General features: G+C 42.9%; 1 protein-coding gene across 6 annotated transcripts in view; it reads right to left on the reverse strand.

Annotated features, from left to right (window-relative positions):
- Window positions 1-15,339, reverse strand: part of arhgap1 (Rho GTPase activating protein 1) — an 88,708-nt gene that overhangs the window by 25,444 nt on the left and 47,925 nt on the right. For all 6 annotated transcript variants that reach the window (XM_039793273.1, XM_039793275.1, XM_039793274.1 and 3 more), the window contains exons 9-11: window positions 10,337-10,413; window positions 10,120-10,197; window positions 4,702-4,830 (exon numbers count right to left, since the gene is read on the reverse strand). In XM_039793273.1, the coding sequence (XP_039649207.1) occupies window positions 4,702-4,830; window positions 10,120-10,197; window positions 10,337-10,413 (284 nt within the window). The remainder of the gene's footprint in view (window positions 1-4,701; window positions 4,831-10,119; window positions 10,198-10,336; window positions 10,414-15,339) is intronic.

Raw genomic sequence — 15,339 nt, forward strand, 5'->3', positions numbered from 1 at the left:
GTGTACAGGACTGTCCAGCTACCAGGCCTGCTAGCCCTCCGAGCTAGAGATGCTCTGTCGCCAGGTAAAAGAGGTGGGCTGTGTTAACACTGAGTGGCGCAGAAATGTGGTGATTTGTATCCATTTAACTGCTAACTGCTGGTGGAGTTTTTGACTGTTAAATGCCGACCATTCTACATTACACACTAATTCGGCGTGTTTGGTGTGTTTAACCGGTGTTTACAGCCCACCAAGCGCTAATGCTAGTATGCGTAGCTGAACTTTTACGGAGCCTATAAAGTGTGTGTACTAAATGTAGCCTGTTTCGGAATGTCGTTTTTATATAATGTCGTTTTTATATATGTTAAATGTGTAACACCACTTGAGTCCACGATGAACGCGTTTCGTGTATATGGTTGAAATGACAATAAAACGGCGAGTTGAGTTGAATGCCTCTGTCAGTCTGTTTCGGGTGTTGTCAGGCGCGGTTTGGGAGTGGACTCAAAGCAACGAAGCAGGTGCATTCTGGGATTTGGTGTTTTTCATCCATATAAGACCTAAACACATTTTCTGGCTTTTCTCGGCCTAGAAGGCACCAATTTCAAATTTCTTTTCACATTTCTACTACATAAGTGACCCAATTTAAAGATATATTCAGCTTTCCAGCGGTGAAATATTCCTTTAACTTTCACTGTTATGCGGATGACACCCAATTATACTTATCAATCAAGCCAGATGAAACCAGTCAGTTATCTAAACTTCAACTATGCATTAAAGATATAAAATCATTGATGACCTACAATTTTCCAATGTTAAACTCAGACAAAACTGAAGTTATTGTGCTAAACTCCTCCGAACCTCATTATCCAAAGATAATTACTCTGGATGGTATTGCCCTGGCCTCCAGCACTACTGTCAGAAATCTAGGATTTATTTTTCATCAGGATATATCCTTTAACGCCCACTTAAAACAAATCTCAAGAACCTTTTTTCATCTTCGTAACATTGCCAAAATTAGGCACATCCTGTCTCAAAACGATGCTGAAAAACTAGTCTATGCATTCGTTACTTCCAGGCTGGACTACAGTAATTCCTTAATATCAGGATGCCCAAATAAGTCCTTTAAGACTCTCCAGCTGATCCAGAATGCTGCAGCGTGTGTTCTGACACATAACTAAGAAAATAGATCATATTTTCCTGTATTAGCTTCTCTGCATTGGCTTCCTGTAAAATCCAGGATTGAATTTAAAATCCTTCTCCTGACCTACAAAGCTCTAAATGGTCAATCACCATCATATCTTGAAGAGCTCATAGTACCTTATTGTCCCACTAGAGCACTGCGCTCCCAGAATGCAGAGTTACTTGTGGTTCCTAGAGTCTTTAAAAGTAAAATGGGAGCCAGAGCCTTTAGCTATCAGGCTCCTCTCCTGTGGAACCAGCTCCTGGTCTGGGTTCGGGGGGCAGGCACACCACATTTAAGAGTAAACTTAAAACTCTCCTCTTTGATAAAGCTTATAGTTAGGGAGTGAGGAATTGCAGCGTTCGCCTAGACCGGCAGGGGAGGGTGTGTAACCACAGACGTGGCGTGCCCCCCTCCCTATCTCTGCTTCTCTTCATAGAAAGCTTACATTTAGGGAGTGAGGAGTTGCAGCAATCGCCTAGACCGGCGGGGGAGGGTGTGTAGCCATAGTCACGGCATGTCCCCTCTATCTCTGCTTCTCTGCAGCTCTTAGCTATGCTGTTATAGTTTTAGACTGCCAGGGGACTTACTTCGACACACTGAGCTTCTCTCTCCTCTCTCTTTCAATTTGTGTGCATCCATGTCCCAGAAATGTTTGTTACTAACCTAGCTCTGGGGAGCTTATTCCCCGGAGTCCTTTTTTTGCCCAGCATGTTTCCTTGGATTAGGGTGGCACCAAAATCATGGTTGCAGCTGTCGCTGTGGTCCTGCTGTGGTCCCTGCTACACCCTTCTAGCTCTGTGGTGCCCTGCTATGCCATGAACTACTACGACTACTATTTCTAATCACTGTTCCATTATCTTTATTGTGACTGTTATTGCCACTGTTCATCACACCCCCAACCGGCACAGTCAGACACCGCCTACCAAGAGCCTGGGTCTGTCCGAGGTTTCTTCCTAAAAGGGAGTTTTTCCTTTTCCTTGCCAATGCTTGCTCTTGGGGGAATTACTGGAATTGTTGGGTCTTTATACATTATAGAGTGTGGTCTAGACCTACTCTATATGTAAAGTGTCCTGAGATAACTTGTTATGATTTGATATTATTAATACAATTGAACAGCCCCTATTATACTCCTTTTCAGCATCATATGTGTACTCCTGAGGTCTACTAGAATAGGTTTACATGCTTTGATGTTCAAAAAACATGTTTCTCATAATGCCCATTGCTGCAGTGCCTCCACCTGAAATGCTCCGTCTGAGCTCTTGGCCTGCCTTCCCAAAAAGCCCAGTCTGCTCTGATTTGTCAGCTGACCCATTCTGTTGTGATTCAAACAAGCAACTGGGCGGGCTCGCTCAGGCAGCACCTATAGGCAGCACATGAAAAACTGGGCTAGCATTCTCAATCAATGACATCACTAATTGAGGAATTTCAAACAGGAATTCAGGCATTTGAGAAAATGTGCTGTCTGTGGGAGAGAAAGCTCCACTTGGAGTGAAATGTGTACTTTTTACATCTATTACAAACACTATATAACACACGGGACAAATACAAAAAAGCATAATAGGTGCTCTTTAAAGTGATGGTTACACAGTATTTGTTTGTGTAGTCAACATGTAGATAAGCAATGCTGTGAAAACTACAGAAATGTGTTACAGTATAAGTCCAATAAATGTCTTAAATCTATTGATTGCCTTTTTTTGTTTTGTGAATAACTGAGTGATCTTCAGTGAGGTTAAGGCTTTTGTTATTTCTTTTTCCTTTTTTAGGGAGAGGACTTCAAGGTTTTAGTTTCCTACTTTTACCACAGGTTTACTTATAGAAAACAAAAAATGTAAACTAAACATCATGGCCACACATGGGGGAGGTGCAACATTTTCAATTAACTATTCAACCTAATCTCTCAGCCACTCATGGATAAGAAGAGAGATGGCATGGCAAGTCTAGACTGATTACAGACAAACTTACAGAAGCATATTGCTGCTAGCCAGAAAAAGGGATGAAGTTACTATATTCTGTTATGATCAAGGAGTTAAGCACACAGCGCTAGCAAGTTGTCTCCTTCCACTTTATCCAGTAAAGAAACTATCAAAATGTACATGGATCAAAATTCTGTGAACCTCAATCACCCGATTGCTCTTCCTCAACGACCCGATGTGTCTCTCAGTGAATTGAAATTGAACAGTTTCAGAGCATCTGAATTCAATTTCATAATATCATATCTCACCAACAGACAACAGTTCATCAACATCAACAACTGCACCACCTCCCCCGCTTCTCTGGCTCGATGCTTGGTCTTCTCCTGTACATGCTCCCTCTTGGTAACATCATACGCCGTCATGGTTTCCGCCTCCACTGCTACGGTGATGACATTCAGCTTTACATTTCCACCACTGCAACTCTGACCAACTGCCTCAGTGAAATTAAATCGTGGATGCAAATCAACTTCCTTAAACTGTGACAAATCAGACATGATCATCACTGGTCCCAAATCCCTCACCAAACCCACTCACAACTTCTGCCTCACCATAGACAACTCCAATCTGTCTTCCTCTGAATTATTTTTGACATCAACTTCACCTTTGAACAGCATGTCAATCAAATCACCAGAACTGCCTTCTTCCACTTTAAAAACATTGCCTGCCCCGCCCATAACTCACCTTCTCTGCTGCCGAAACCTTAATCCATGCCTTCAATACAACCAGAATTGATTATTGCAATAGCATTCAATATGCTTCCATGACCACATCACTCCTGTCCTCCAGAACCTCCACCGGCTCCCGGTCCCACAACAAATACAATTCAAAGTTCTTTTCTTTACTCACAAAGCCCTCCATAACCAGGCCCCCTCCTATCTCACAGATCTGCTCCCCACCACACTCCTTCCCGCAGCCTCCGCGCCTCTGATGCCAACCTCCTGTCGCCACAAATCATGACCAAGTGCCAGACCCGGGGCGACAGAGCCTTCTCTGAAGCTGCTCCCTCCATCTAGAACTCTCTCCCCAAACACATCCACAACTACACCAATCTGTCCATGTTCAAAGGTGAGCTGCTTTTAATGTTTGATTGTGTTTTAATTTAGTGTGAATTTTCATAGTATGTGTATTTCCTTTTAAAAACTGTCTTAGAGTTGCAAAAAGCGCTATATAAATAAAATGCATTATTATTATTCGTTGTAATCAATTTAGCATTTTTTTTGGCAAGTAAACTAAATGGTAAATATAGTGACAAAGGACGCTGCAAAATTATAACATTATGAAACAAAAGAATGACAATAATATTTCTATCAAATGTGTTGATAAAAAAGTTGAAAGGTTTTACAAATATGTTTTAAATGACCAGATACTGTGGTAGAATTGATAATACAAATTGCAATTTTTATAACTAAAAGTAAGAAATCTTACATTGTGTCCTCACAAGCAAAATCATGTTTTATCTGAAAAATGTATTTTTAGTTTTGAGTGGTTGTAGTTTCAATCTTATTCTAGAGAATGACATTTCTAGGAATTCTGAGAACAATAAAAATAGTACTCTTTTGAACATACAAGTGAAGTTGACAATGTCGTTGTAGAGCTGGTAGGTCAGCAGAGGCTCTGGAAGTTCCCTCAGGAATGTCTTCAGAATCACAGCAGCCAAGTGGACGTCTTCCATCTCCCTGAAATTCACCGTTGCACCTACAAAACACAAACGTGCAATAAGAAGAGAAACTTGATCCATTTTATCCTACAGATGTGACATAATAGTATGTAAAATAAAAAAAAACTGAACCATCCTTTTTAACTTCATATTTTTTATTTATTTATTCAGCATTCATTACACTGATTTATTTTTCTCCCATAGTCACAGTGTGGATCATTCTCTCATCTTCTCCCCTTCTTTTCCCACTCCGTGCAGAAGAACAGCTCTGAGTGCCATCATCCACTGTGGCAGCAACAAGCATGGTCAGCAGCGTCAAGCTGATAACTGTGACAGAGGAGGAACTACACCAGCTTCAACTTCCTGCAAAAGCACCCTTTATCAAGGGGTGCTTTTGCACCCCGTTGTACATACATTAGCAGTCTTATGGAAATATTGCGCAAAAATAGATATTCCAATCATTCAAACCTATATATTTTTTAAAAGGAACATTCAAACGTTTTTTGGGCCAGTTTTGACAGCGCTTATGTGTATTGGATTGATCAGATGACAAATGAGAAAAGCCTACTGTGTGCGCTCTCACAGTCGTTTGCTTGCTTTCCTCACTACAGTTGTTTTTGTTCGGCTGATGGCTGATGCCAAAAAAGGCAGACGAAGGCAGACGTGTGGCGACGGTGCGGGACAAACCGCAAAAACTAGGGTGATGGTCGCTCACCGTCGGTACGACGGTTGCCTTGCTGTGTCAGGGCCTTTACACTTAGCACCAGAGCCTTTGGCGCTACAATAGCTATTAACTAATATATTTTGTTAAATGTTTAGATTACTATATTTACAATTAACATAGTCAACTGAAAAATAGCTTTGAAGAATGTGCTTTTACTCTAAAGTAAATTTAGTCTGATCCATAAGAAATGATGACCAAATGATTATCAGTTTTAACAAATTAAACATGAAAACATCAATTTTAAAGGTTACAAATTCACGTCATGTAAAACAAGTGAGGCCATCAAAGAAGTGAGGACTTTCAAAGTGTTCACTGCACAGACAAGAAGTCTTGTTAGAAGTCCAGAGGCCTGTACTACGAAGCAAGATTTGGCCTTAACGGGGTAACTTAAGGTTCAACCCAGGGTTTTGTGTATCATGACGGTGGATCACTTGTTACCGGTTTAAATCGCTGTGGTAAACCCTGGGTTGATTGAACTAGTTGTTAACCACCGTCGTGACACAGCTTATGCGGGACCGCGGTTGTTAGGTTAGGTGAAGCCAGGTAACTGAAATAAATGGGCATGTTGATCTTGATTCGTAGTACAGGCCTCAGTTCTGTCTTCTCAGGTTGAGCATCCACTGGTCCATCCAACCTAGAGGGAAACATCAGAGATATATACAAGTGTTGGGTGAACTCCTTCAAACAATTCTTTACATGCAAAACTAAAAATAAAAAATACCAATACTATTTCTAACTTCTGATTGGGTGTGAAGCCTAAAGCCCACCTCCAAAGTCACCCACTGCCCCGTCTTCTCATTGTTATAGTGCTCTGAAGCAGACCTGTCCGCTTTGTGTCCACTCTCTTTGTAAAAATAGAGATGAGCAGCGCAGTCAGCGTAACAGCTCCAGCTGATTATAATGGACATGCTTCTGTGTGTGTGTCTGCTGCAGACATCTGCCTCTGCATCTGTGCTTCTGCAGTAGTTTCGGCTTTCCACCTCTGATGTAGAACAGCGTTCAGTTCCCTTCGCTTGGTCTCATTCAGAGACCCTGGCGGGGATCTCTGTATCTGTGACCGTGTGGATGAGATACTGCCACATCAGCAGAGCAATAACGTAATGCACAGTAGACTATAGGATAGGTGGATTTTTTCCTTGAAATATTGTGACTTTATTCTCATAATATTATGTCTTTTATCTCAAAACAAGACGGGATGAGTTACATTTTGAATATGCCCAAAGTTTTGAACATAAGCAGAAATCTTGCTGAAACACATCTGAGCTATTACAGTCCAGGAGTTTATTAATTAAAATGAATTCATGTAGCCATCATTCACATGAATAAGTGCCACATGCACATTTAAAGAGGTTAGTTCCCCAAACAAAAGACGCAAAAGGAGGGAGGAGTAAAATATCCCTAGGCCTACATGTGTGTTGACTCAGCAGAGATAACATTAAATGAGAAAAATTGATCTACAGGAGAATAAATATTTGAAAAATACGGAATGCCTCAGAGCTCAGATGTTTCTATATTTGCAGATTGCAGGAAATTAAGTGTTTAATGCTAATACGTCCTAGGCCTTTGGGTTGCCAGGCCAGCTGGTATTAGATCAAATCTTCGTGCCATGTCATCAGGGCCTGGAAGCTGGCACCCGTCGGGACACTAATGCACTTTTCTGTGCTACCAACCGCCCAACTTGTCCACCCTATTTTTTCTACCAGCCCACCCCAATATAGCAAGCTAGAACCGGCCCTGTCCATGACTGTCATAGCATATAGGAAAGTTGGAGCTATGGTGAGAGTGGACCTCTATATCCGACAGCAGCGGCTGCTCCTTTGGCCAGTTTCCCCATGCTGCTAAGTCGGTTCCTGTTGCTGACGGTCCATGTGCATCACGGTTCCAAATAACATTTATTTTCAAACCTCACACAAACACTTTTGTTCAAAAGTATTATCACTGTAACAATATATTAAGTTATGTTTTGACATTGGTGCCAGCCGGTTTAATAACTGTGGCTAGCATACGCTCCCGTTAGCTGGGCATCTTGCTCCGAGACTAATTCCTTCCGTTTATGGCTAATTAGCAAGTTAACCTGTTAATAATGCTAACATATAACTTTAAAATTAAATATTAGAATTTCACTTACCGAAAGAAATGGAGCACAATTAAGTGCCCAGCAAGCCATATTATGCGTTGGATATTTTATTAAAAACAGTTCGAAAGGCAAAAACACGGCCGTGAAGTGCAATGACTCGGATTAGCTTTAGCTGAACTGATGGGGACACTTAGCAGAGCTGCAGCCCAGGGCTAGCCTGGTGTCACTACAGCCACCTGTCATTTAAAGTGTCCACGCCCATAATTATGCTGAACTTTGAGTCTGAATATAATTTAATCGGTTGAGTTATAAAAAAATTCACCCCCCTCAGAGTTGCTATAGAGACCAAAACCATTTTTTGAAGCAGGCTGTAGAGTTCTACAGACTGTTTAATAAAATGGTCAACTGGGCATTTTAACATGGGGCTCACTTCTGAAGCCAGCCTTAAAGAAACATGCCGACTTATTGAGACTTTAGCTTATTCACCGTATCCCTCAGAGTTAGATAAGTCCATACATACCCTTCTCAAACCCCCTATGTGTCGTAACTCTGTCTGACGCACCCACTGCTAGCCTAGCTTACCACAAATCCTGGAGGTAACTGGCTCCAACTAGCCTACTGCTCTCAATAAGTGACAAAATAATGCCAACATTTTCCTATTTACATGTTGTGATTTGTATAGTCACAGCACGTACAAATAACAATGTCACATGAGACACAGCCAACAACAACTTTGAATGCAGCACAAGGCTGGCGAGGCGAATTTCAGCCACATCTGTGTTGTTTTTCAGACAACGGCAGCTATAGGCTGTTGTTGGAATCCTCTACAGTGAAATACAGACACACTTTTACACCATTTAGCGGTCAGCATTTTAACAGTGTTTACTCCAGCTGCTAGCTAACGGTAGGCTAACGTTACCTGCTTTTGAGTGTAGTGTTACCGTAACTAGCGTCCCGTGCGGCGATGTTTCACCTGTAACGTCCGTTTTCGGAGCATCAGAGAGAAGTGCAGGCATTTAAGTGGCACCTAAATAAGGCACCAAAATCCGCGTTGCTATTCGTAGATAACGGTTGTTAAGGAACCGGTGCCGTATTAGCACCAGTTCTCGGAACACCCCCCCCCCCACCCTCCCAAAAAAAATGAAAAAGACTTCGGATCTACACGATTCACGTGCATAACATTTTCCCATTCAAAACGGTGATTTTCGCCAAAAAGCGAAGTTTGCAGGTATGGAGTGAGCGGTTTTACCAGAATTTTTTTATTTTGATAACTGTTTTGATTAACAATTAAGGTGGAAAATAAAAGCTTTGTGTTTAATGTATTTTTGTTGATGCTGAAATGGATTTTAAAACATATGGTATCGGCAGGAACCGGCATCGAAACTGAAGTATCGAAATTGGCACCGGATCGAAAGATTTTGAGCGATACCCAGCCCTAGTTATGTGTGATATCTGTAAAGCTGAATGGACTTACAGTAGTAAAACAGATTTTATTCTGATCCAAAGACTCTTTATGTGAGAAAAAGGAACCTATATCCTGGAATGCTATTCTAAGACATATGATGCTTTTAAGAAACGATTGCAAACTTCTGTACTTACTTTGGTAACGATACTTTTGACAACTTTTTTTTTTGCTGTTTCAGTGTGAACAGCCACAACTCCTGTTATGATATCATATTGTTATAAACACAATAAAACACAAATACGAAAACATTCTGACCAGTCACCACGACTGTTATGACTAACCCAGTGCAGAATTTCTGACCTGGGGTCCGTTCCAGGAAGGAGGTTTAACAAACTGAGTGTAACCCTGATCTCTGAGTTGATTTACCCTGAGAAAAACATTTAAAAATTGTTTCAGAGTGTTTTCACACTTTTCTGACGGCTCTGCATACAGTGGCTTTACTATTACAGTATGATCCGTATACACACCAATAAAGAAAACTGCCGTTTGCAAAAAACTTAATGCGACACAAAGAATCTGCTGGGATGTTAAAGCATGTCCACAATGGTGGATGTTAGTGATATGACGACGGATAAGGTATCTACATATCTGATGGACTGTGAAAAAAATGTGGAAATTAAAATAGATTTAGTCGGGACTCAATATTATCTCCCGACGTAAACTCTCTGTGAAGTAATACAGCTTTTTCATCAACGGGATCGTCGTCAAAAGGACATGACATGTTTGAGAAAAAAACGTTTTATAATCTGCCTAACAATACCTTTTTTTATTCATGCAGATAACAAACTGCATGAAAATGCACCTGATACAGACCGAATGAATGAATGAGGAAATGAGAGAGAAGAAACCTCGAGTTTCTTGAAGAAAACCTGCTCCCGACCAGGTTAGGTTCACAGGCTCAGTTACCATAGCAACTGACTCTGAGGTTAAGTTACCTCTTTCTGAAACAGAGAGTTTCCCTCATCTCAGGGTTAACAAACTCAGAGTTTTCACCAAACCTGCTTTCTGGAACGGACCCCTGAATTATCAAACTGCTGTAGAGGAAAGCCTGTTGATCCTACCTGAGTTGTATCTGAGCTGGACCTCCTTCACCAGAGTCACATTGGCAGACCGTCTGAAGATCCCTTCAATCTCCAAACCTGAAACGCACGTGCGCGCGCACAAACAAACAAACAAGCAAGCAAGCAAACAAACACTTCTTAGTGAGATAATCTGTGATGAAAATGATTTAATTAGTGCATTATGTTTGTGTTTCTCCCACCACAAGATAAGAGTTACCTTGCTCGCAAAGGAAGCTAATGGTATCTCTCATCACCACGGGAACAGGATCACCATCTGGATTCCTCTGCCTGAGCCTGACACACACACACACACACACACACACACACACACACACACACACACACACACACACACACACACACACACATAAATCCATTGCATGTTCGCAAGTATAGCGTGGGTCTGCGCTTTCTCAGATAACGCTGCTGTGACAAAATGGAGGGGAGAGAGTGCATCATAGTGTGCGCTTTCAATGGAGAACCAGGGCCGGGCAGAGACGCTCGGGGGGGCAGAGACCAGTAAGCGAGATGTCTGAGACTAAATGCATAATAATACAGTAACAGAGTTGGAATACCAAACTCACCCTGGTTGACCGGCTGTTGTACTTTATGTAAATTAAGTCTGGGGCGCTTGCTATTTGTTACAAAGCTTGTACATTTTTTAAAACTATTTTAGCAGAATTCTAACTGGGAGGGCCTGGAGAATATAATTAAACTTAGGTATGCAGGTCATTTTTAAAACATTGGCTTCCCCAAAAAGCGGGGCCCAGCTATCAATATCCACCTCTAGTTGGTTCAACTGAGGTTCAATATTAACCTATGCTAAGTCAGCTAATTTAGGCGGAATAGTAAAACCCAGGAAATAATTGTCATTTCTAGGCCATGAGAAGTTACCTCTCTGGAATATGGTCTTGGGACTGTGCAAAGTCAAGGGAAGAACCTCTGATTTCGACAAATTAACTTTGCAGCCTGACAGATAGGAGAATGTGCCTATAATGAAATAGTGCGGGAAGTGAAAGTTCAAGCTCCGAGACCAGAATGAGCACATCGTCCGCATACAACATAAGTTTGTGTACTGACTGGCCAATTTGTTACCCTGAAATTGCCGGTTCCAAGGGAATGGCTGTGGCCAGGGGTTTGAGTGCCAGCGCAAAGAAGCCGAGAGGGAGATACCATCTCCTTGCCTGGTTCCTTTGCCCAGACCCTCTTCCCAGCTCAAACGAGGGAATCAGGCTGTTGGTTAATACTGCAGCAAATGTATTGCTGAAACCAAATGATTCCAGGGTGAAACGCTTTTTCAGTGTCAACAGAAATGGCGGCTGCAGGGGAATTATTATTACGAGTTATACATTACTGAATTGTTATTTATTATTAAAATAATAAATTGTGCACCAGCAACTTTCAAGTGTAAACATTTAAAAAAAAAACATTTAATTTACTTTTTAAATTATATCCATTTATAAATAAATATCCAGGTAAGTCGATTGAGAACAACTTCTCATTTGCAACGACGACCTGTCACAATCATACAGTTACACATTCATAGCTGGAAGCTGCCCAGTACAACCACAGTCTAATCTGCTGGCGGATTGGGGTTAAGGGCCTTGCTCAAGGGCACCTCAGTGGTCGTAATGAGGGAGGGAAGCGCTGCTCTTTCACTTTCCCCACCCATATTTTTTCCTGTCGGTCTGGAGAATGAACCAGCAACCTCCCGGTCACAAGTTCGCTTCAGGGCAGAAAAAGAGGGAATAAGGACGAGTTAATCAGTTTAAGGAGGACATGAGATTGCACCTTGCTCAAAGCCCTGCTACTATTATTAGCCAACTAGTCATAAATATATTATCATTGCTACTATAATTGCCACTATTCATCATACCAACTGCTATAATTATTAAAAATAAATATATGATATCTGTGTTCAAACATATAATAAGAATAAGGTAGAAGAAGAAGAAGAAACATATAGGGCCTCCTTGGGCAAACGCTGTCGGTGCTCAGGCCCTAATACTTGAAAGTGTCACAGCCCGGTCTGTGACCTCTTGATTCCCCTGTGTTTCCCTGTGTCTCCTCCCCTGTGTGTGTGTGTGTGTGTGTGTGTGTGTGTGTGTGTGTGTGTGTGTGTGTGTGCTCATCAGCAGGGCGGTACAGTTGTACCAGGCACACCTGATTTCCATTTACCATCAAGCTCAGTATAAGAAACCCGGCTCTCCAGTCACTCACGCTTCCTCCTGCAATGCTCTCTAGTTTAACCAGCCACCTACCAATCTGATGAAACTAAAATAGCATTTATGGTTAGTCTTCTCTCCGGCAGAGCAGCTCAGTGGGCAACTGCCATGTGGGAGAGAAACTCACATTTTACTTTTACTTACCAACAATTTACCAACGAGATAAAAAAGTTTTTGATCAGCCCGTTAAGGGGAAAAAAATTTCAATGTCACCTGTTATCTCTTCACCAGGCTACTAAATCTGTGGCTGAATACTCAATCAAGTTTAGAATCCTGGCAGCTGAAAGTGGTTGGGATGAGGTCGCACTTCAGAGCGTTTTTACACATGGCCTCTCTGAAATCATGAAAGATGAGCTGGCAAGTGAGGGATGAGATCCAGTCCTTCGAGGCTCTGATTCCCCTGGCCACTAGGTTAGATAATCGTATGAGAAAGCGATGCAGAGAAAAGACCCACCATCCACTGTCTCAAAATACTTCGCTTCAGTCCCAACCTCCCTTCCAGACTACTTCAGGTATCCCCCTCCAGTACACCTTCTTTCCCCAAGTATCCACCCATTGTCACCTGAGAGGAGCCTATGCAACTTTGCTCACCCCCTCTGAAAGGCAGCGGAGGCTCAGGGAGGGTCTCTGTATCTACTGTGGACAAGCAGCTGCCAAAAGCCTAGGCTCACCAGAAGCAGTTCTTGTGAGCCAAACCCAATCCTCCACTCTTACTCCCCGTCCACGTACCCAGCTCAAAGCAGTGTTAATGTGGGAACAATCTTCCTTCCCCTTCACAGCCCTAATAGACTCGGGAGCTGATGACAACTTCATTGATGCCACCTTCGCTGCCCAAAGCAATCCACCTATTCAAGAACTTCCTGTATCACAAACTGTTAGAGCATTAGATGGCAGACTGCTCTCATTACCCATTCTTCTCCATCCTTTACCCTTCTTCTCTCAGGAAACCATCGCGAGTGCATCTGGCTGTTTCTGATTCCTGCCCCTAACACCCCGCTGGTCCTGGGTCAACCCTGGCTTCGCCTAAACAACCCACACATAGACTGGTGCTCCAGCACTATTAAAAGATAGAGCGTTCACTGCCATGCTAACTGTCTTTCATCAGCACAAAGTCTCTGGGCCAGATTTACTAATACTAGCGCAGTTTGCGCTGCGTCTGTTTATGCGAGTTCGGTAATAGCGCACGCTATGCTTCCACATTTTGCGTAGTATTTATCAACCCTGACACCCATCAGGCAAACAGCGTCTTTCTCCGCCCACTATACCGTAAATTGCACTGTAGCAAAGCGGTACTTGTGCTATGATACGGCTGTGCAGACTGCGATATTCCCACTGCTGATGCTATGACTGTTTGAAATGATCCTGATGCCAATATTTGTAATGTAGCGAGGAGTTTAACAACTGCTGGAATGGGATGTGAACGCTGAGTGGGAGATTCAATGTCATCTTTGATTTCTTCCAGTAACTCTAATATTGCATGGCTGCTTGTCTGTAACGCTAAATGATGTTGTGTTCACTGACAAAGTGTGATTCTTGTGTTAAAAATATTTTCAGCCTCGCCTATGTCTTCGTCTTGCTCAAATTACTGTTGCCATTTCACCAGCGGCATAAAGGTCTACGAGGAAACTCGATTGCGGCTGGTTTAGACCTGCTTTTAAGAGGCGGAGAATTTCCCCCGCAGAATAGAGGCGCGCTCTTACTGACAGTCTTTGTAAATACTGTCGACCGGTGTGGCAGTTCGCTGAGGCGTCGCGTCGCTCGCTGTGGCCGAGCCAACCCCTTTTTATTGCCTTCCCCTCAGCAAACCCCCGGCCCTACTAGTGCCCTCTTCAGCCGTACGGATGAAGCGGCCGTTGCCCGTCAGCGGGTGGATGCTTTGACCTATGCTAAAAGGAGTTGCTTTTGACGCTTCCCTGATTAATTTAGTTTATAGAGACACACACCGCGCCCTCCGTCTAGGAGAAAGCCCTCGCCTGGATCAGGGAACCAGGGCGGGAAAAGAGGTTAGATACACACTACACCAGACGTCCCCAAAAATACGGGCTCTTATCCCCCTGTATATGACAAGCACTGCCCGAGGGGATCTTTAAAACCAATGATTTTTCTTTAGTACTCACGGTCTCAGCCGTCCTCCCAGGGTCACCGGAGGTCCCTTCCTTCTCAAGGACGCCCGCCTTGCCCTTCTTGGTCGCCGGACTGAGAGAGGGGGATGCTCAGAGGCTCTCCACGGGCGGTTAAAGAGGAGTCACTAACCCCCATAGGGGGGGGGAAACCCTCCCTGCTTGACAGCGGGCAAGACGATCCCAGAGAGAAATAAGGAACTGGCAAAAGGTTGGCTCTCCTAGTCCAAAGTCGGACTCAGGTGGTTTTTATTATTTTGTGACAAAAGCAGAAATTAAAAGCAAGTGGTCCTCTACAAAATAAAACAAAAAATAAAAATAAAGATAAAGCCTCCGCTCTAACAGAGGTATTTAAAGCTGCTTCTCTTTTCCTCCTGGCTCTGTGTCTCCCACACTCATATGAGTGCAGGTAATCTCCTCTTCGGTGTCAAAGAGGGCAAATAAATCTTCCCCAAAACGCAGCGAAAAGAGCGTCTGGGCAAACTAAGAGAGAAGAGCACTTTTTGACTTTTTTTTCAGAGGTATTCGAAGCCGCTTCTCAGAGTCTGTCCTTTTTCTTTTTCTTTTCCTCCCTTACACTCAGCAAGCACAAGGGAACCCCTCTCCAGCTGGAAGAGGCATAATGAATCTTCCCTAATGCAACAGAAAGTGCAAGGGTAGATGGAGAAGGCTTCATGGCATCCCGATGCCTCGTAAAGCGTTCAGGTAAAAGAGCCCGAAGGGAGCCCAAAAGGGACCCAAAAAGGGACCCAAAAGGGAACACCCGAAAGGGCTCAAACGGCACCCAAAAGGGGCACCCGAAAAGGGGCTGCTACTCGGCAAAAACACTCATATTTATACACACAAATTTTTTTACTCCTCCCAAAGTTATCAAA

Source organism: Perca fluviatilis, chromosome 24, assembly GCF_010015445.1.
Source record: "Perca fluviatilis chromosome 24, GENO_Pfluv_1.0, whole genome shotgun sequence".
Lineage (NCBI taxonomy): Eukaryota > Metazoa > Chordata > Actinopteri > Perciformes > Percidae > Perca > Perca fluviatilis.